This window comes from Phascolarctos cinereus, unplaced genomic scaffold, assembly GCF_003287225.1.
Source record: "Phascolarctos cinereus isolate Bilbo 61053 unplaced genomic scaffold, phaCin_HiC Scaffold_5;HRSCAF=322, whole genome shotgun sequence".
Taxonomy (NCBI): Eukaryota; Metazoa; Chordata; class Mammalia; order Diprotodontia; family Phascolarctidae; genus Phascolarctos; species Phascolarctos cinereus.
The window spans coordinates 445,735,240-445,757,591 of record NW_027555958.1 but is presented as its reverse complement, the minus strand read 5'-3'; the positions used below and the strand labels follow the sequence as shown (position 1 = coordinate 445,757,591).

Below are 22,352 nucleotides of genomic sequence, written 5' to 3'. Positions count from 1 at the left end.
GGAGAATGACACAGAACTTTGATCTATTGCTTGTGAGGTGCCCAGAGGGGCCTGGAGGAGGAAGGCTGGGCTCTGCCAGCTCCAGGCTGGGCCAATGGTGAGCTCAGACTATGATGGAGGGTCTGGGAAAGAGGCTCCACTTTGCCTTGGGGCTCGTCTGGGGACAGAGTTACTCAAGAGGCCAGTCTGAGAGCCAGGAAGACGCAGGGAAGGCCCTGCTCTGTCATGGGCTGTGTGACTGGGGAGGATGGGTCAGACAAGACCCCCCGCCCACCCCCATTCTCAATTGAGGGTCATGTGACCAAACCTTTCCCCATGTCCTTGATAGCCAAGCATAGGTATATGGTTCCCAAAGGGGCTGATGGATGAGTCAGCCAAAGCCCCTCCTGCTCTTCATGCCTTCCTCTTCCTCATCCTCCCCTGCGGAGCTCCCCAAATTCCCACTGCCTACAGGCCTTCACAGGCTCTTTATCTATCTCCCCCAACTGAAATTGCCTCAGAAGTCACTCATGACTTGGTGGTGTTTCTTATGTGCTCTCCCTCTGGGCCCAGGGATCCCTCACTACCCACCACCCTCTCAAGACTTCATCTCTCGTATCATGCTGGACACGGACCCAAGGAGAAGCCAGGATGGTGAGGCCAGGAAAATCCTCCTTGGTATTGGCTAGCAAGGGGTCCCAAGCTCCCAAGAGAGGAAGTTGAAGAAGCTGAAGTGGTATCACTGATGCCAGAGAGGAGGCTCCCATGAGGAACAGCTGCTAGTACTCACTCATGGAGTGAGGGGGGAAGGGGGAGTTATCTCTGAGACACTGGGCATACAGTGACCTGAGGCAAGTCCATGTTCCTTGGAAGAGGCCCCAGTCCAGTCACCCTCTGGGCAGAAACAGCAAGTATCAATCAGACGTACCTACTGGTCACAGTCACGGTCAAGATCTAAGGAGAAGAAGGCTCAGACATGCTCTGCAACCCTTAAAAGGCAGGTGAGGCCGGATATCAGGGCAGACTTCCCAACAGTGACAGCAATCTCAGAATGGAAGGAGCTATTCCAAGTGGTGGTGAGCTCTCTGTCCCCGGAAAGATGCAAAGAGAAACCACCTGCCCGCTGGGTAGGCCTTGCAGATGATTCTTGTCTAGGGACCAGCCAAACCCAGGTGTCCCCGAGACCCACTGGAGCCCTGAGATTCTCTAATCGGCACTAAATGAGGTAGGATGGTCTCTGGTGCCACCCCTAGCTGCCAATAGGAAGCCCCTTACCCTTCTTCTGGCCCTGTGTGGATCATAATGGCCGGGTAGTCAGGGCCCAGGCTGAATGGAAGCCCTGCTGAAGAGGCTCTGAGGGGAAACTGAGGGGACAGAGGCAACAACACATGGGTGAGGAGGATGACCTAAATTACTCAGGATATTACTCAGGATAGACTCACAAAGCCAGGCTTGGGCACCTGGAGACACCACAGCTCTGGGTGGGGCACCGTGATGAGGGAGGCAGGTGGCCTGTGCCCCAATTTGTCCTGACTGGTGCCAAGGGGGAGGGTGGTGGGGTAGGCATGGCTGCCCTTTCTCCACTACATAATCAGAGAGAGGAAGTTGAAGAAGAAGTTGAAGGAGGGGAACAAAAAAGAGTATCACGGATGCCAGAGAGAAGGCTCACTCATGGAGTGAGGGGGGGAGGGGGAGTTATCTCTGAGAGACTGTGCATACAATGACCTGGGGCAAATTACTCAGCTGCTCCAAGTCTCAGTTTCAACATCTATAAAGTGGGAATGAAATCACTCAAACTAATTTCCAGCCCTTATTATGTCTTCAACCACAATCAGCCCCGTGAGCTGGCATTTCCTGGCCAAGGGCAGCTCCCAGGATTAGGAAGGCTCAGGGTGGAAGAAAGAACCAGGATCCCTCTGCCTAGGGTCACTCCCCCACAGTCCCCAGGGCAGCTCTGGGAGGGGAGGGCACAGCTCAGACAAATTAGGGTCAGTGTGAAGAGCTGAACCACAGGGGATGGGCATCAATACGCGAACCACTCAGGGATGAAACAGAAGGCAGTGCCACGGAACTGGAAGTGGCTAACCAACTCTACCCTGAGACTGAAAACAAAGGGGCTCCCCTACATCCCAGACTTAGAGGGGGAAGGGGACAATGCCCCTGCATCCCAGACTTAGAGGGGGAGGGGGACAATGGCCCTGCTAGAAGGCCCCTTTGAGGCCCCAAATCACAAAGCTGGTAAATGAAGGAGGTGGATTTGGACCCAGCACTTCTTTCACTACACCATAGCCCCCATGTACAGCATCCATAGATAAATAAAAACAAAGCACTTACATGGTAATTTCAAGAGCTCTTTGAACAATGTCAGGAGTAGGGAGAGGGATCTCAAAGAATCTCATGGAAGACGTGGCAGGTGGACTGGGCTGCATTTTTTTTGTGAGGCATCAGAGTTAAGTGACTTGCCCAGGGTCACACAGCTAGTGAGTATCATGTGTCTGAGGCCAGATTTGAACTCAGGTCCTCCTGACTCCAGGGAAGGTGTGCTATTCACTGCACCACCTAGCTGCCCCTGGGCTGGGCTTATGAAGGGAGCTCCAGATTCTAGGAGCAGGAGATGGGACCATGAGAGCATGCCAAGAACAACAGTACGAGATCAGACTGGAAAGTGAGGCAGCAGGGCCTTGGAGGCCCAATTGAGCATTTTGTCCTCAGAAGGATCTGTGCTTTCAGAACATCAATTTCACACTGTCAAGAGAATGGAGGACAGCTGCACCAGTCCAGAAGAGAAGGGATGAGGCAAGAGATGTCGCAACAAAGGAGAATGAACAGCTCATGAGGCACGGGAATGAAAGAGGATGAGGATGCTGAAGGCTGCCAAAGGGCTGACTGGGGACCGTGCAGGGATGGTGGCAGCCTTGGGAGTGAGGGCAAAGAAGTTCAGAGTTCTCTTCAGGACAGGCTGCCTTTGAGATGACCATGGAGCATTTAGTGGAAGGAATAAGCACTGACAAGGCACCTACTGTGTGCCAGGTACTGTGATCCTCACAAGTGTGAGGTGGATCGCTGGTGACATGGGACTAGGTACTGTGCTACCTACTCTCATTTGATCCTCACAACAAGTGTGAGGTGTCCCCGGATCGCTGGTGACATGGGACTGGTGCTCAGGAGATGAGTCAGGGCTGACCTATGGAGCACGGAGATGATGGCTGAGGCCACCGGGGAGACATCCCAGAGCAGAGGAGAGGAGGAGAGGGCTCAGGACCGAGGCCTGGGGAAAGCTCCCACTTAGTGGTCAGGAGAAGGGTGAGGATGAGGGGCGGTCAGGCAGGGAGATGTGGGAGACAGCGGGAGCCCAGAGCAAGGGGAGGAAGGCATGCTGAGGATGCGGGAACAGCAAGAGACTGAAGACAGACCAGGCCATCTGACCAGGCAGGGAGGGGATGCTGGACAGCTCTAGGCCAGAAGAGGTCAGACTACCCAGGGGGAGCCAGGAGTAGGACAAAAACCAAGCAGACACAGTGAAGAGAGACATTCTTTCAAGGACGGGGTGTGCAAAGAAAGCCAGAGGCAAGCACTGGGCGTCTGGAGCCTTCTGCCACTGGCCAGAGCACACACCAGCACTCCTCAGAGTGAGGCTCCCTGCGAGCCCAGGAGCCAGCCCCACGCCCCTGATGGGCAGCCCGGCAGCAGGAGCCTCCCAGGCCTGGAGCCAAGGCCATCCTGGCCAAGCATAACAAACTCCGCAGGAGCCCCTCCAGCAGGCCCCTGGTGAGGAGGCCAAAGCCGTCCAGCTGGTGGGCAGCGAAGGAGAACTGTTTAGTCTTGGCTGCAGAGCCTGGGGACCACCCAGCAGGAAGGACCTGGCTTGGTGCAGGCAGGCATAGGGGGTAGAGACTGGCCATGCCAGCCTCACTACCTCTGGCCTTCCTTCAGTCCAGCAGCAGGGTGTCCCAGGATTGTCAGGCCAGGCCAGAACCTCATGGCCGGAGACATAGCAGGCAGGCTTTAGCCAGCAGGCTCAGGGAGAGGGCCAGAACCTCAGGGAAGGACTGCACGCCCCCCTTCCCAGGGTCGCAGCCTGGTAGAGAGAGACCACTCACCCCCAGGCTCTCACTGACAATGGATTAACAACTGCACTACCATTTTGCTCTGTAGACCAGGATGTGAAAGGAGCCCACTACCTCCTGAGGAGGCCCCTTCCACTCTGGGATGGCTCTCGCTGTTAGGAAGCTCCTCCTGCTCAGAACCTCAGCTGGTCTTTCTGCAGCTTCCTTGTAGCTCCTGGCTCTGCCTCTCTGCCAATCCCTTTTCCCCCAATAGCCCCTCAAATACTTGAACACAAGAGAGTAGGACCCCCTGAGCTTTCCCTTCCGGAGGCCAAACAGCCTCCAGTCTTTGGGTCTCAGCACCCTTGCCTGGCCCGGCCTCCCTCCTCTGGATGCTGTCCGGCTTGTCAATCTCCTAGAACGCATACAAGGGGTCATATACGGATATGGTGTGCCAGGGGCTGCAGAGTGGGCCTCGGCCCACATCTCATCTGAGTCCAACCACCCGCCCCCCGCGGAGGCGGGCACTACAAACACCACCATCAACATTTAACAGATGAGGAAACCAACACTCACAGAGGGGAGGGACAAAGCCGAGAGACATCAGAGGAAGGATTAGAATCCAGGTCTCCCCAATGCCAAGGCTTGACCTCTGACTCCAACACCCACAGCAAGGAGAGCAGGGGAGCCCAAAGGCCCCCCGCTTGCTCCTCTCCTGACTCTCCTCCTACCCGTCTGATCGCTCCTTTCCAGTGTCCTCTGCTGGATCTTCATGTGGCCCAAGAAGCATCCTGGATTCCTCGCGATCTCTCACCCTGTTGATTTCACCTGAATACGCCCCCTCCTCTCCTCTGACCCCCTCAGTGCAGGCCCTCATCACCTCCGGCCTGGACCACTGCCATAGCTGCTGGGCCGGGCTTCTGCCTGCCCTAAGTCTCTCAGCACTCCAATCCAGCCTCCACTCAGATGTCCCACTGATCTTCCTCAAGTGTAGGTCTGACCCCGTCACCTCCCTATCTGACAGGCTCTGGCGGCTCCTGGTCACTGCCACAATCAAATGCAAAACCCTCGGTTCAGCATTCAAAGACGGCCCTGCCCTGCCCCACCCCCACCTTCCCAGTCTTCTTACCCTTAGCCCGCTCCTCCCACCTGCTCTGGGACCCAGGGACACCGGCCTCCGGCTGCTCCTTGAATAAGATCCCCCCTCTCCAGACTTCAGGTGCTTTCCCTGCTTGGCCCCCACGTCTGGGATGTTCCCCCTCCTCACCTTTGGCTCCTGGCTTCCTTTAAGCCCCAGCTCAGTGGATAGCATCTGTAGGAGGCCTGTCCTGACCCTCTGTCCCTAAACCAGCTGGTATGTATGATACACACACACACTCACATACACACTCCCATGCACACGCGCACCCACACATACACATTCACGCCCACATGCACTCAGACCCACATCCAAGCAGTCTTCCCTGAGCTCTCAGAGGGCAGAGGCCAGGGGATTCTTATCTCTGTATCCCCACAGCCCAGCACTGAGCCTGGCAAGAAGCAGATGCCTAGTAAATACCTATGGATTAATGACTGATGAATGATATTCAAGGAAACATAAAGAAAAGCAGGTTCAACTGCTGATCCATTCTGAGTGACCTTTGAAAGGGGATGGACGAAAAGGGGAGAGCTACATAAAGCAGGACAAGAGAAGGGGGAGGCTGCCTAATTTTCTAAAAAAGGTAAGGGAAAAAATAACTGCAGATCAGAGGCCAAAGAGCTTGACTTTGATTTCTGAGAAAATTCTAGAATATCTTATTAAAAGGATGCCTAGTGGAAATTTCGAAAAGGACGCAGTGATTATAATGAGCCAGCCTGGTCTTGCCAGACCAACCTTGTTTCCTTTTCTGACAGGGTTATTAAACTAACAGATGAGGGGGATATGGATATGAAGTGGATAGGGTTTGCCTACATTTTAGGAAGACATTTGAAAAAAATCTTTCATACTAAAGATGGAAATGGGCTAAATGATAACATAAGAGCATCTAGGAATTGGAAGGGGTGGGGGAGGAGAACAAGCATTTATTAAGTGCCTACTACGTGTCGGTCACTGTGTTAAGTACTTCACAAATATTATTTCATTTGATCTTCCCAACAACCCTGGGAGGTAGGTGCTATTGTCATTCCCATTTTACAGCTGAGGAAACTAAGGCAAACAGAGGTTAAGTGACTTGCTCAGGGTGACTCGGTTAAAGTCACATTTGAACGCAAGTCTTCCTGACTCAGGCCCAGCGCTGCATCCACTGTTCCACCAGCTGGCCAATGAGCTGAGGCCGGCAAAGAGAGCTAAGGGAATTCCACTCCTGACAACTGGTCATCCAGATTCTCAGGGGGATGGCATGACAGACAATTTGGGGAAGGAAGAGGGCAGAAACCAGCTAGTAATGGTTACAGTCATTACTCAAGAGACACAGAGACAGAGACAAAGAGACAGACACAGAGAGAGGAGCACCAGCCATGACAGCTGTCCAGAATGTAGAATGGGTGCAGAGCTGGGCTAGGGAAGGGTTCAAGCTAACCTGAAGGTCTCCAGCCTGGGGACCATGTCAAGCAGGTATGTACCCCACATGCTCCAGCAATGCTTCCCAATGACTGTCACTGCTGATGCCACAAGGACAGCATGGGGAAGGGGAAGGAGACTTGTCTTCCTTGGCCCAAGAAAGCAGAGCTGGGGGCCCCAAGGAGCTCCAGGAAGGAGGACAAGCTCAGTGATGGCTTCTCTGCATTGAGGCAGCTCCTCCCCCATGGGGCTCTGGAAGCCTGGGAGGGATGTCAGGCCAGAGAGGACAGTACCCCTAGCATTCTATGTCATCATGGGATTCCGAGAGCCAAGCCAAAGAAGAAAAGTACAAGGGGTGATGAGATAACCACCCCAGGGCTCAGGAATGAAGACCTGCCTTGGACTCCCCCCCTTCAATGTTTATGCCCTCAGGGGCCATGAAACATGCCTGGGTCACTGCTTCCTCACTTGTTAAATGAGGGCAATGGACCACTGGGATCTCTTCCAGTGCTAGGTTCTGTGAACTAAGGAAAACCTGAGCCAGAAGAAATAATCAGAACTCTGCTAGGGCTGGGGTTTCTTTTCTTTTTCTTTTTGAGATAGTCCAGATTAAGTGACTTGCCCAGGGTCACACAGCTAGTAAGTGTCTGAGGCCACATTTGAACTCAGGTCCTCCTGACTCCAGGGCCCGTGCTCTATCCACGTTACCTCGAGATGCAGTTCCCACAGCTGACGAAGGCCCTAAGGTAAGTGTATGTCCCAAAGAGCCCTGGGAGTCTGAGCCTGAGGAGGGCCATGTTTCCCAGTGCTATCCTCCCTGCTCACTTCAGCATCAGTGCCAGTATGGGGGTGGGGTGCCCTTGCACACAGAAGGGTTCGATGCGTTGTGGTAATAAGGACAATGAAGTAGGTACGATTCCCTACCAACAATCTCTTGCCGGGAGCTGATGACCCAAGTCAGGCCAAAGTACACTGGAATGGTATTAGGCCTATGAGAAAGCCATGGCCCCTCCAGGATGAAAAAGGAGCAAGGCTGCTCAGGGAGAATGCACAAGTATCTTCTCCACAAAGTGCCTTTAGCTTCCTTTGTGCCCCAGCTAAACCCCACCTTCCCATCCACCTTTGGGCCAGCACCTTTCCTCTGGGGACTGGCTGCCACCTACCCTGGCCAGAGCCTGTCTGTACACAGCTGTTTGCATGTGATGTCTCCTCCATCAGACTGTGGGCTCCCCGAGGGCAGGCCAGCTTTTTGCTTTTCTCTTGTACCCCATCACTCAGCACAGGGTCGGGCACACAGCAGGCATGTATGTAATAAATGTCTACTGGCTCACTGCCCAACCTGGGAGAGTGTAATTGGTGTGATGGGTCACAGTATTTGTTAGTGCACAATTATAAGGCTTTTTAAAAAATCTCTTTGAAGCTCTCCTTCCTTTGTGGTGGAGGAAATAAATCCCTGCTGCTTTGACTTTGCACCTTCAGCATCTGTTCTAGAAGAGACCCTGTTAATGCCTTTGAGGACACCCTCAACAGGAGCTTTGCTTTAACGATTTCTCCCTAGATCTACTCTGGGCTGGGGGTGGGGAGATGACAAAGAGTGTGGGAAAAGCCCGACTCCCCTCTTTGTGCTCAGGCCCCCCCTCCCAGGATCACTCGAGCTCCAGGTGAGTTCAGAGTTGAGCCTCCTTCCCAGAAAGGGGCCCCCTTAACCCTATCTTACATTTTAGGGACACCTAGTTCCCAAGGCCACCCTACCCTCCTTTCATTTGGGGGCCCAGAGGCCAGCTAGTGTATATGGAGGGGTGAATGGTGGCGTGGTGGACAGCCCCCTTCTGAAGAAGAGTCTAGAACAAACACAATGGAATACGAAGGCCATGTTGGGGAGGGGAGACCCCAGGAGGAGGGAGTGTCTTTGATTAGAGCACCACAGATGCCAAAGAACACAAGAGAAAAGATTCCACCACTAGGCACCCTCCACACCAGCTGTCCAGGCCCCTGGGCTCCCAGGAGCCAGCTCAGCCACAGGCTGGGACATGGGGTCAGTGAAGGCCCAAGAGGAGGCTAGCGAAATGTCAAGCCTCTCCCACCTGGTCTCCAGGCTTTGAGGTAAATGATGAAGTCGACCAATTAATCCCAGGGAAATTATCACAGGAGGGGGAAAAGCAATTTGACAAACTAGATGTGAAAATTCCCTGACCTTGACAAATAAGTGGACCCAGCAACTAAACCTGGGCAGTCCCAGAGTAACGAGCAATTGTGCCAGCAAGGCCTGGTGCCCAAAGAATACATTCATGCTAGCTCCTCTGCAGTACCCCTGCCCAGCCCCACTCAGCAAATTCAATGCCAGGGAGCCGTCCAGGCGGCCCTTTGGAGGCAGACGCCAACCTCCTGCTCCCTGGGCATGCATCATGACATCCTCTCCCTGCCTCAACGCTACGCCTCACACTTTCCCTGAACACCTGCCACAGGTCTGGCCACACCATGGGGAGGGGGATAGTGGAGAGGACTGGGCCTCCTGGGAGGCAGCCTTCAGAGAGCAGCACTTACCAGCCCTGCACAACCAGGGATGGGTGTTACAAAGTGACCCCCCCCCAGGGCACTGCCAGTCAGAGCTAGGGAGCAGGGGTGGGAGGGAAGCAGCACAGTCAGGGCTCAAAGAAACCAAAAGGTCCCCTTTGGGGCCACACCTACTAGACTGGGCTGGGCCCTGGGTGGCCCGGGCATCGATCATCTCTTTCTGGGTTCTGGATTGTCCTGAGTCCACAGCAAGGCCTGAGGGCAGCGGAGACAGAAAGTCAAAGGCCACATTGTTTCTCTCTCTCCTTCCTGTTTAACAATGAAAGCTTTTCCTCAGTGCGGAAGGTCCAGCATCTTATTCCATGCTAGGAGACCCAAAAGACAGGGCTTTTAGCATCCTCCTGGGACCTGTGAAGGTGGCTCCAGGAAGCACAGGAGGGATGAGATGGGTGATCTCTTGCTCCAATGCCTCTAACGTGGAGGAGGCCAGCTGAGTTGGGTACCACACGGGACCCCAAAGAGCCTCCCTTTGGCGGGGGCTGCCCAGGAGGAGCCCCAGGGCAGCCACTCCCAGCCCCTCCCACTGCGGCAGAGTACCAGGCTCCCAGGAGCATCAGCAGACCCTGTTCATTTGCACCCTGATGTAGGCTCAGTATGAACAGACACCTTCCATGATGTTCCCGCACATCATGCAAGGCTTCTGTGGGCCGGGGGCCAGGCCACCTCCAACCCTGTCCAAAGGGGACTGCAAAGTACAGAGAATGCCAAGGTGTCCAAGCTCTGCAGAAAAGGCATCTGGCCCCTCCAGTAAGAGACCCCACAACCCACTCACTTCAAAGTCTCTCCCTCTGATGGAGACCTGGGCGCCACCTCTTCTCTGGGAAGCAGCCCAGAACCAGGAAGGCTCTCGGTTCCACCCTCAGTGAGGTCCCATTCCCACCTCCCCTCCCGCCCTGCCTCTGGCCAAGGCTGCTGAGGCATGAGCGCTGTCTGCAGTGGTGGTAGCGGTGGCAGTTTGGGCAGCAAGCAGAAGGCAGCGTGGGGTGCAAGGAGGAGTTAGGAAGCCAGAGGCCTGAGGAGATAAGCATGGCCGTTAGACAGGGCCACTGGCCCAACAAAGGCACCATGTTGGAAGGCAGCAAACCCACTAGCAACTCTGCGGGCAGGGGAGACGTAAGACCTGACCTTCTCCAAGTCAATCAGGGCCCACCTTTCATCTCTGAGAGGAGGGTGAGTGAGCCCCACTCCCCTCAACGAGGGCTAAAGGACTAGGCCAGAGCCAGGCAATTCTAGTAACAGCCCAGCTCTCTAAGAAACTGATATCTGTCAAAAGAAAACCAGATGAAACCACCAGGAAACAATTTTGTGGGCCCATCCCCCTTCAGTGTCCTGGAAGGGAGTCTAGGCCTAGAAGCAGTAGGGCTCACAGGAACCATGGAGGCTCAAGGACCTCCCCCCACCCACTCCCCGGTGTTGCCCTAACAACAAGGACACTGGACAGGCAAGGGGCAACCCTAAAAGAGACAGAGGCTAGGCTAGCCAGAAGGGCTTACCCTCTGTCCTGACACTGCCATCTCTGGCCTATGTCCTTTCTGAGCCTAAGGAAAGTGGATCAGTGACATATTCAGTTATGACTAGAGAGGACATTCTGGTAAGCCACTATACCAATACCCTCAGGACTCTCGGCCTCCCCAGGGAGACCTCCACTAGCCTCCAGCCTCATTCGGTGGCCTGCAGGACAGCAGCCAGGGCCCTGGCAGGGCACATGCCCTTCTGACAAGCCAAAGCTTTGGACTCCCTTCCCAGGAGGCACAGCTCAAACTAGGCCCACTGCTGGAGATTCACCACTAAGCATGCCCAAATCTACAAGCAGCAATGCCAGCCCTCTGGAGTCTAAAGGAAAGACCACCTTCTCCTCTCTGCTTCTCCCTCCACAGTCCCAGGCTAGGCTGGGAGGGCCTAGACAGCCCAGGGCCAGAGAGAGAAAATACCTGCTGAGCTCCGCCTGGCTGGAGCAGAGGGAGGGGGTACCTAGGGACATGTGGCTATCTACACTGACAGTGGAAAATCCCTCAGGCTGCCCACTCCCTTGCTAGGCCAAGATTGGCTTGGATGACCTCTGAGAGCACATGGCTGCCAGCTCTGACCAGCTCTGACCATGGGGGAAGCTGAGGCCACTCTGGCCTAGGCCCGAGGCCTGCTCACCATCCCCTGCCCACCTAAGGTGGTCGGGACCCACGGGAACGAATGCAGTTTCCCACAAACCATTTGCCGAAGTCCTGCTAATGGAAGGCATCAGGAAAAATAGAGAAGGCCCTATGGGGCCCCCATGCACACACGTGCACACGGGCACAGGTGCCAATGGTCACACCAAACTGCCCCCTCTGCCTCTCACTAGCTTCCCTGGGGCCCTAAAGGACAGCCAGAGGGGAGCAGCAGCCCTGCTCAGCTCCACCAAGGCCCGGAAGACCCTGCCCTGGCCTGGCTGCACTGTATCATCTCACCTGCCTCTGCCTCTGCCTCTGCCTCCCAACATGGCCATCGAGCCCCACCCTGGACAGAAATAAGCCTGGGGCCACAGAGGGAAGAGAAGGCGAAGGAGATTGTACCTGAGCCTAGGGTCCGTCCAACGGAGTCAAAGGTAAGAGCCCCTGAATCTGCAACACAAGAGGACAAGTTCATGGCTTTTGCCTTGTTGGGTGGGCTTCTCAGCTCCCCAGCCACCACCAACCCCACCACCCCGAGGGCACAGAGTGCTGCCTGGCACCAGCCTCAGCGCAAGTATGGCTCCAGAGCACGTCCTCAGGGTCAGGTACAAAGCCATCTGGAGCCCTAGGCAGACTGCCTGGCCTTTGTCTGGGGCACTGCTATAAGTTCAGTTGTCCAGCAGACAGGGAGGAAGCTGCCATCCCTGTAGGATGACCATGATGGCTCCAGAAGGGAGACAGCCAGAGGGCTCCCCGCATGCCCACCCCCACCCAGACCCCTCTCTCCTCAGAGATGGACAGCAGACTCTAGCAGCCCACTGCCAAACACTCAGCAGCCAATCCCTTGTGCCTTTGTGGTTATGTACGTCAAGTTTCTGGATCTAGACTGCAAGATCCCTGAGGACAGGAACCATGGCTACTCCCCAACGACCTAGCTCAGCAACAGATGTGCACACAAGGGAAGGGGAAGGACACAAGTCACTAATGATGGCAATTCTAGAACCACAGACCCATAGACCAGCCAGGTCAGCCAGGCCCCCCCACTCCCACCTCAGGCAAGGAGCCTGTCTACCACAACCCAGAGAAGTCAGCTAGTTTGTGCTTAGATCCCTCAGGTGAAAAAGATCTCACCAACTTCCCAGGCTCTCCTCACCCACAGCACTTGCTAGACAGTGCCAACTATTAGAAAATTTTCCTTCTAGTAAGCAGAAATGTCCAAAGTTTCAGCCAGAGGGGCCGGGTATCTCCAGGACAAATCTAATACCCCCTCCACATGGCAAGGGAAGGGGGAAAAGGACTGATTAAGCGCCCACTATGCGCCGGGGGCTCAGCTGGGTACTAGCCAAGTCAAGCAGAATTTATCAAGCACCAGCTATGTGCCAGCCAGCCCTGCCCTCGAAGAGCTCACTGGGGTGCTTTGTACAAACAAGCTGCAGAGGAGGTAAACTGGAGATAATCCACAGAGGGAAGACCCTAGCTTTAAGGCAGACCAGGAAAGGTCTCTGGTAGGAGGAATTTTAGCTGGGACACGAAGAACTCCAGGTAACCCAGGAGGCGGAGATGAGGCAAGAGAACATTCCAGGACCGGGGGCCAGCCAGTGACAATGCCCAGAGTCCAGAGATGGAATGTCCTATTCAAGGAATAGCCAGGAGGCCAGTGTCCCAGCGTCACTGGATTGAAGAGTATGTGTGGATGGAGAGGAGGAGGAGAGGTAAGAAGACTGAAAAGATCATGAAGGCAAGTTATGAAGGACTTGGAATGCCAAGCAGAGGATTTTAAATTTTAGCCTGGAGGTGACAGGGAGCCACTGGAGTTTACTGAGTGGGGGGATGGGGGGTGACACAGTCAGATCTGTGACTTAGGAAGATCATTCGAATAGCTGAGTGGAGGAGGGGCTGGGCTGGGGAGAGACTCAACGAAGAGAAACCGATCGGCAGTGTCCTGCAATAGTCCATGTGTGAAGAGAGAAGGGCCTACACCAGAGGGTGGCAATGTCAAAGGAGAAATGGCAGGGAATATAAGAGATATTGAGAAGGCAGAAGAGACAGACCGTGGCAACAGACTGGATACGGGAAGAGATAAGCCAAGAATGACACCTAAGTTGTGGGCCTGAGACACTGAGAGGATGGTGATACCCTCCATAGTAATAAGGAAGTTGAGAAGAAGGGAGGATTTGGGGGAGAAATATAATGAGTTCAGTTTTGGACATATTGAGTTTAAAATGTCGACAGGACATCTAGTTTGCAATGTCTAATATGCAGATGGAGATGCGAATTTGGAGGTCAGCAGAGAGGTTAGGGCTGGAGAAGCAGATTTGAGAATCATCAGCCATTGAATCCACGAGAGATACTGAGATCACCCAGTGAAATCGTACAGAGGAAGAAGAGAAGACGGTCCAGGACATGGTGCTGGGGACACCCACAGTTGGTGGTTAGGGCCCAGATGAAGATCTAACAAAGGAGACAAGAAAAGGAGAACCAGGAGAGAGAAGGGTCACAAAAACCTAGAAAGAAGAATATATCTAGAATAACAGTGTCAACAGTGTCAAAGGTGGCAGAGAGGTCAAGAAGGATAAGGACTGAGAAAAGGTCATTAGAATTGGCAATGAAGAGCTAACTAGTAATTTGGGAGAGGGGGATTTGGGTTGAATGATGTCAGTCTCCCTGTCAGAAGCCAGACTGCAGAGAGTTAGGAAGAGAATGAGAGGAAAGTGGAGGAGGGCCTTCTTGAGGAGAAGATCTAGGGTGGGAATACAGTCCTCCTCATTATAAGCCCCTGGAAGGCAGAAACAGGTTTGGTTTGTAATTTATCTCCAGCAATTAACTCAGTGCCCTGCACATGCAGAAAGTACTTAACTAATACTAGTTACATGAATGAATAAAGGAAGGAAGGAAAGAAAAGTACCTCTATGTCTCTCCTTCATCCTACACCACCAGCACTGCTCTCTATGAGATGAGTCGTTGTCTATTCACCAGGCCCCACACCCTCCTCCTTTCTTTTCAGTTTAAAGCCCTTTGGATTAGATGGAAGACTTTGGGGATTTGCATTTTTCCCGGTGTACTCCCTCGCTGACCTGGAGTCTGTCACGCCTATATTTTAAACTACAAGATGAGAACTATAGACTGTAACTCTATGAATGTAGAGTTTTTGTTTTTGTTTTGTTTTGTATTCTCAGCCTCTAACACAGAGTCTGGTGCTTGCATTGTGTAGGAGCTTCACAAATGACTGCTGGATTGGATTGAAAAAAATTCTACTCTCCATCACCATGGTCTTAATGAATTAGCTATTTCCCATAGTTCCATACCCTCCTCCTCCCATCATAAAACCAAAGATTATATTCGTGTGGAGGGGCTGCTATATCATGCTCTTTACTCCTATTGACCTTGTAGTTCACCGGGACAAAACTCAGGTGTTTTCCAGAGAATGTCTATCTAGCCACATCACCCCATCCTATCCCAATGAAGTTGATTGTTTGAACTCAAGTATAAGCCTTGAAATTTATCCCCAGTAAATTTCATCTTATTCAGTCCAGCCCAATGTCAAGATCTTTTTTGCATCCTGACTCTGTCATCCTGGGGTTAACATTCCAGTCCAGCTTTTTGGATGCTATTTATTTAATATGAAAAACTAATGAGGCTCCAGGACCACCATGTTCCAACAGCCAGTTCCTTTCTTTGAAGGGGAGATTATGTTTTAAATACACACACAATATAAAAGCAGGAAGCACTTGTTTAACAGAGTGTTTCTGGACCCACGTAGCCAGAGCTGAGCAGGTGTTGGGTGCCCCCCTCCTTCTAGTGCAGAGAGAACTGAACGCTCAGCTTACACTGCTGAACGACAATAGCTAAAAGAACGGCTTGTTTCCAAAGTCACAGACCCTGCTGCCCAGGAACAAGAGCTAAAAGAAAACTGAATCAAGAGCAAAAGGCGTCATTCTCCCCAGACATGGAGTGGGAGGGAACAAAGACAGAAGGAAGGACCAGCTGGTCTAGACCAGGTAGACGCAGAGGACAGGTGTGCTGAAAGAGAGAAAGATGTCCAAGCAAAGACTCTGGGATAGCACTGATCCAAGCGATGGCCTCCCCAAAGCTCACCGCAGGGTGAAAGGGCACCAGGGAACACTTGGCAGCACGCATGTTACATAGTGTTTTAAGGTTTGTATTGTCACATTTAATCTCCATAACAGCCCTGTGAGGTCAACACCATTCTATCCCCAATATACAGAGGAAAAAACTGAGCTTCAGGGAAGCAAAGTGACTTGCCCAGGGTCACACAGCAAGGTCTGGGTCTGCATTTAAACTTAGGTTTTCCTGGCTCCAAGGACAGCCCTTTCTCCCCTATAGCACCCAGCTGCCTCCTTGCTATATGACCAGCCCGTCACCCACTCTCAGCACACATTCTCTTGATAACAGCCTTGACTCCTGTACTTCTTCCAGGTTCCCCATCAGTCATATGGCAGAGCCCACTGGCACCCACAATGCACCTTTCCATTCTTATGACAATCACACACATTCATCATCTCACAGAACACAGAGGCAGTATAGAGTAAAACCAGTTTAAAGTAACCTTGACAAAAGATCCAAAGAAGCAAAGTCATCTCAAGGACATTCAAGGTTGGAAACGGAAGGAATAAAAACAGGAAAAAAAAATGGAAAAGATCTGCAAAGATCATTATAAGCAACTTTGCTCTGCCAAGGACGGCAGAACCACTAATTCATCAGCTCCTCCATTGGACTGTGTACTCCTTGAGGGCAGGGCTTGGTTTTTGCCTCTTTTTGTATCCCCAGCACTTAGCCTGACAAGAGCAGGTGCTTAATAAATATTGATTGATTGACTGATTGATTGGAACCACAGAAAAGGACATTTGGCCCTTGATATCACAGGCCCCAGGGTGTTTACAAAGGAGAGTAGAAATGACATGAAGAAAAGTAGTCCATTAGACAAATACACCTAGAGGAGATCCATGCGGGAGACAATGCAATTGTGAGCACGCTAAGATACTGATACACACTATATCTGAAGGAGAGGAAAACGCCAATGGTGTGGGAAAGATTTCGGCCCTTACTGATACAAAAACATATCAACACCTACCCACACACATACCAACTCTCCCATTTTTTTTCAAAACACCAAACATTTCGAAAAAATCATTTATATTATTACCTCCAAAAATGTACCTGTGAAAGAGTCTGTAACCACTGATCTTCTCTTTCTTAAGGTTCAGTTCAATTTACCAAACAACTGTTGAGCACCCATATGTGCCAGGCATGGGACACAAAGACAGCAGCAAAATATGCCCTTCAGAGACGATACCACAAGACTATGGGGAAGCTGGAACAAGAGCACTCCAAGTACTAAGACAGAAACCCGCCAGAGACAGTCAGGGAAACCTCTTGGAGGAGGGCACCTCGGTTGTGCTTTATAGGAAGTTAGAGATTCCAAGGGACAGGGGGAGGAGGGAAGGTAGTTGGGAAGTGGTAGACCTTGAACAAAGGCATGGAGATGGGAGACATAATAAGTATGGGGAACAGCCAACAGGCCAGTTCAACTAGAACGGAAATTCTGTGAAGAGGAGTCATTTAAAATAGGACTGGAAAGGCAGGTGAGAGCCACATTGTGGAAGGCTTCAAAGTTTTACTAACGCCTTTGGTTTTTTAATCAATCACTTCCTACTGTATTTCTCCCACCGTCATCCCTTGTGACAAAGAATAATCAAGAGATGCCCAGCCTGAACCCCACTATACACTCATCCCAAACCCAGATGTCTCTATCAAGGAGAGGAAAGTATGTTTCAACACCGGCCATGATCAACGAGGCGCTTGGGGAACTCTGAGAACTGTTTAATTGCCAATTGTTACAGTCACCAGACTAACAGATCCATCCTGCTGAGCCAAGATCAGTCGCTAACACGCACACTTTTCCATCTTTTGAAAAACCTCCATGAGTGTAGCAGGCTCTGTGTGAACAGAGACAGCACCTTCTGATCGGTCCCACAACTGCCTGAAAGGGGCACACAACCTAAGCTCACACTGGGCTTGTTCATCGAGGGCTATGTTAAAACACAATGCCACCTACCGGGCTCTCCTCTGTCCCCCAGACTTCATTCATTCTGTCCCAGGGTCTCCCCAAGGGACACATCAAATCATCTGAAATTCCTCAAAAGGCTTCACAGCCCAGAAAACTCTACTGGATGCCCCCTGATTCCTGATACCAAATGAGGCATAAAGCAGAAGGTTGTCCAGAAAGTTCTGTGCCGGGTCCTATGCCAGGCGCATGCCTGACGAAGGTGACTGACTGCCTTGGTCATGCTGGAAAGCAGGCCAGAGTCCAGGTGAAGGGAGGAGATCCTGGTGAATGAGGACGGCCTCCAGATGGCCTTATGCTGATTGCTTTGAGCCCTGGGACTCGCCAGAGCCTCTGGGAGGAGATCTGGAAGCAATCGAAAGAGTCTGGCCTCCACTGTCCACACCAAAAAATCCAGGGCTCCTGCCACTACACCCCAAGGCACACTACTTTCTGCTGGCAGTCAAAGTGTGCAGCTTTGCTGGAGGATGCTGTGGGCCAGGCGAGGCACATTCTCCCAGTGATGACACAGATCCATTGAACAAGGCCTCAATGGGCAGCACTGAAGGGTAGTTTATTACATATGAAAACTGAGACAATATTGGAAATCATTTTTACAGTCAGATGTTTCCTGTTTCTGGTTTCCAAAGTGGCTTTTTCCTTCCCCATAGGGTCTATGAATAAAACCAGGGCTGGGCTCTTTCAGCAGCTGGTCCAGGCTTATTACTTAGTGCCCTGGGCATGCCATGGACAAAGGGCCCTGTGGGCATAGGAAGGTGTCTCCTTGCCATTCATGATGGCTAGTGGAAGCTTTGGGTTGATTCTCAAAACCCTGAAACCTGGAAGAGGCAAAGGAATGTGAAAGAGGAAGGAGACACCAAGACAACATTAGCCCCTCTAAGCAGAGAGGTCATAACTGGATAGTAGAAGGAGGAACTTTGCTACCCTGAAGAGGTAGGAGACTGGCCCCAAAACAGCCTGGCTCCCATCCTGAGCACTCACAGTTAAATTAAGTCAAGTTAATTAAGCACCTATTGTGTGTCAGACACTGTGCTCAGCACTTCAGATACAAGACAGGCAAAGATAGCCCCTGCCCTCAAGGAGCTCACGTAAATAATTATGTACAAACAAGCTATAGGCAGGATAAATAGGAAATAATTAAGAAAGGGAAAGCATTAGAATTAAGATAGACTGAAAAAAGCTCTCAGCAAAAGGTGGGATTTTAACTGGGACTTGAAGGGAATCAGGAAACCCAGAAGGCAGAGATGAGGAGGGAAAGAATTCCAGGCATGGGGCACAGTCAGAGTCGGGAGATGGAGGATCTGTGCTCTGAGTGCTGGCTCTGGGGCTGGAAGAAAGCTCTGAGGCGGCCAGGCTGGCCCACCCCAGACACAGCCAAACGAGCAAGTCCAAGTGCCTCGCTGCCTTCCTTCTCCATCCGGGTTCTGCAAATGAGCCACTGCGTATCACGCTGATTCCCGAAGGGCTCGGGCTGCCTGGCACGGGAGGGGGAGCTAGAATTGAGGCTAGAACCCGAGAGAGGAACCTGGGAGCATAGCCAGGAGAATGTAGCTATGGAAAGGAGGCAGGAGAACTGAGCTTTCCAGGGGCTAGGGCCTGCCCTGACAGAGGGCAGCCCCAGAAAGCTCCAGACAAAAGCATTCGGATAGCTCCAGGAAGCCAAAGGGAGTGGCCTTCAAGGAGGCAGCTCTCCACGTCAGACCTGCAGGTGGCCATGTAAGGAAATGACTTCATGAGCCTTTTTTTTTTCCCTTTGGGTACCTACGGGTAAGTGGACAAAGCTTAGGACCCTTTGTGGTCTACCTGGGCCAACGCCCTGGGCAGCTCAGAAACGGGTCAGTCCCCTGGAGCCCCAGACAGGGAGGGATGAGTCTGGCCAACCAAGGGGCCCTTCTGTCCACAGTCCACATCTCTTCAAAGCGTGGAACGGGTGCATGGAGCTCCTCTTGGCACTCCAAAAACAGAGATATACTGGAGTCAGAAGGACCTGAGTTCAAATCTGGTCTCAGACACATAACACTTACTAGCTGTGTGACTCTGGGCAAGTCACTTAACCCCAATTGTCTCACACACACACAAAAAAATAGAGATAGAGAGAAACAAAGACAGAAGCAAAGATGAAAGAGAGATTGAGAGAGAGAAAAGCAGGAAGGCAGGGAAAGAAAGACACAGGGGACAGAGAAGGGACAGAAAGGGCGTTTGAGGAGGGGGAAATTTCAGTGTCAGAGAGTCTGTGGAAAGACAAGTCCACAGAGGCACAGCCAGTGGAGTATGACACAGCCCAAACATCTTCCATTTGGAACAATGTAAGAAAAGTCCCTGACTTGTCCCCGGCCTTTGACTCAGCAATCCCTGTGCTTGGCGGACACCCAAAGGCCAAAGACAGAAGCAAAGGCCTAATATGCACCAAAACAGTCAAAGAAGCACACTTCTATTGCTCTCACAGCACAGTGATTAATGAATAGATCCTCTCCGCCTCCCCTATGCCTCGTGCTGTTCAGTCATCCCAGTCGTGTCTGAATCATCTCGACCCCATTTGAGGTTTTCTTAGCAAAGATACTAGAGTGGTTTACCATTCCTTCTGGAGCTCATTTTTACAGATGAGGAAACGGAGGCAAACAGGGTCAAGTGACTTGCCCAGCATCACACAGCTTGTAAGTGTCTGAGGCCTCATTTGAACTCAGGTCCTCCTGACTCTTCCACTGTACCACTTAGCTGCCCCTCTCCTTACTCCTCTTCTCTCCCTGCCTTCATGGTTTCTCTCCCCACTCCCTGTTTTTCTGGTTTTAGGAAAGTCTTCCAACATGAGACTCTCTGACTTAAATGGACTATGATTTAAAAAGCTCAGAACATGTGGTAACTGAGAGGCTCACTCAGCCCTGGCTCTGGGAGAAGGTGAAGCAGAGTACCTGAGGAGGCCTCTTGGCACAGCTCTGTTCTGAATTAAGTGCATCACCCAGAAAGGACCCATCAGAGGGAAGGGGAGAGAGGGCCAAGTGAATTCATCCCTTTGACCAACTGCAGGGAGTAAGGAGAGGGCTCCTGGCTGGGTCTGCCACATCCCTGGCAGGGCTCTCTGGGAATCACCGGGAATGAAAGAGCTGGGCACGGGTTGGCCCAGTTTTCAAAAAGGGAGAAAAGATGATCTCAGTGAACTCCAGACTGGGGACACTCACTTTGATTCGTGGCAAAATCAGCATGGGATATTATCTGAGCACAGAAAAAGAAAAGCTACAAACCCCCAGGGCCTGCAGGGTTAATGAAGACCATATTAGGCCACACTCAGAGAAGTACCTAGAGAAGGGATGTTCTAGAAAAAACAAGAACAAAATTCATTTGCAAGAAAAAAAGATCTGGAACCACAAAGGAAAGATGATTGCAGGAACTACAACATTACCAGACCTTGAACTATATTAGAAAGCAGTAGTCGTTAAAATGATTTAGTGCTGGTTTAAAAACAAAAACAGAAACAGACAAGGAGCTCCAGTATGGTACACACTACATAAACAAGACAGCAAAGCTACTGAAAGCAGTGGCCTAGTATCTGATAAATAGGAGGATGCTCTTCTTTTGACAAAAACTGTCGGGAAGGGGCAGCTGGGTGGCACAATAGATAGAGCACCAGCCCTGGAATCAGGAGGACCTGAGTTCAAATCCAACCTCACACACATAATGCTTCCTAGCTGTGTGACTCTGAGCAAGTCACTTAACCCCAATTGCCTTACTAAAAAGAAAAAAGAAAAAAAACTGTTGGGAAAACTAGAAAGCAGTTGGCAGAAATTAGGCTTAGACCAACATCTGACACCATCTTAAAATGGGTACATGACCTGAACGTAAAAGGCCACAACATTAAAAAAAAATTGGAAGAAAATAAGATAGACATACTAATATATTACGTGGGGGTGGTGGTGGTAATTTTTTCTTTTATTTTTTGGAGGCAATCAGGGTGAAGTGATTTGCCCAGGGTCACATACCTAGTAAGCGTCTAAGGCCAAATTTGAACTCTGGCCCACCTGACTCCAGGGCTGGTGCTCTATCCACTGTGCTCCCTAGCTGGCCTCTAACAGATTGTCAATGGAGCTGTGAAATGGTATGACCATTTTGGAAAGCAATTTGGAATTATGCAAATAAAGCGACTAAAATGACCATATCCTTTGAACCTGAGACTCCATTACTAACTAGACTTATACCCTGAGAAAGCCATCAATAAGAAAAAAGTCCCAATATAGTCAAAAATGTTTATAGCAGCACTTTCTGTGATAGCTAAGAATTGGAAACAAAAACTGATATCCATCAATTGGAGAATGGCTATACAAATTGTGGTACATGAATGTAATGGAATATTACTGTCCTGTAAGAAACAATGAGTAGATGAATACAGAGAAGCACGGAAAGAGGTATATGGACTGATGCAGAGTGATATAAGCTGAACCAAAAAACCATATATATATATATATATACATACACACACACACACACACACATATATATATACATACACGTGTATATATATATATATATATATATATATATATATATATATATATATTATACACACACACACACACATACACACACACACACACACAGAGTGACCACAACAATGTATATGAAAAGTGCGATGACAGACCAAAAAAACCAAAAACTGAATATAACAAGATTATAACAATCAAGTGGGACTCAAATGAAGAGATGTGAGAAGATACCCTAATCCACCCCTTTGTGAAGGCTAAAGGGTCCACAGGTGTTCTACGTGGCACAGGTTTTTGAACTTTTCTGTTGACTTTTTTCCTTCTCTTTTTCTTCTCCAAAAAATATTATTTGTCATATGGAATGGCTGTCAGGAAGGATGAGGGAGAGAGATACATGGTAGACCATGGTGATATAAGAAACAGAAAATAACTTTAAAAAAAAGAAAAAGAGAATGAGATGAGTCATCTTTTGTAACTATGGCTAAGGAAGAGAATTCTTAACTAAAAAGA

General features: G+C 50.9%; 1 protein-coding gene across 7 annotated transcripts in view; it reads right to left on the bottom strand.

The window, feature by feature from the left end:
* Nucleotides 1-22,352, bottom strand: part of ST3GAL3 (ST3 beta-galactoside alpha-2,3-sialyltransferase 3) — a 150,153-nt gene that overhangs the window by 84,745 nt on the left and 43,056 nt on the right. For 3 of the 7 annotated variants that reach the window (XM_020975366.2, XM_020975365.2, XM_020975368.2), the window contains exons 3-4: nucleotides 11,688-11,735; nucleotides 9,253-9,387 (exon numbers count right to left, since the gene is read on the bottom strand). The exons of 1 other annotated variant lie outside the window; for it this stretch is intronic. In XM_020975366.2, the coding sequence (XP_020831025.1) occupies nucleotides 9,253-9,387; nucleotides 11,688-11,735 (183 nt within the window). Of the gene's footprint in view, nucleotides 1-9,248; nucleotides 9,388-11,687; nucleotides 11,736-22,352 lie in introns of those variants that run through there. 3 more of the 7 variants (XM_020975369.2, XM_020975373.2, XM_020975370.2) reach the window with 3 other exon arrangements.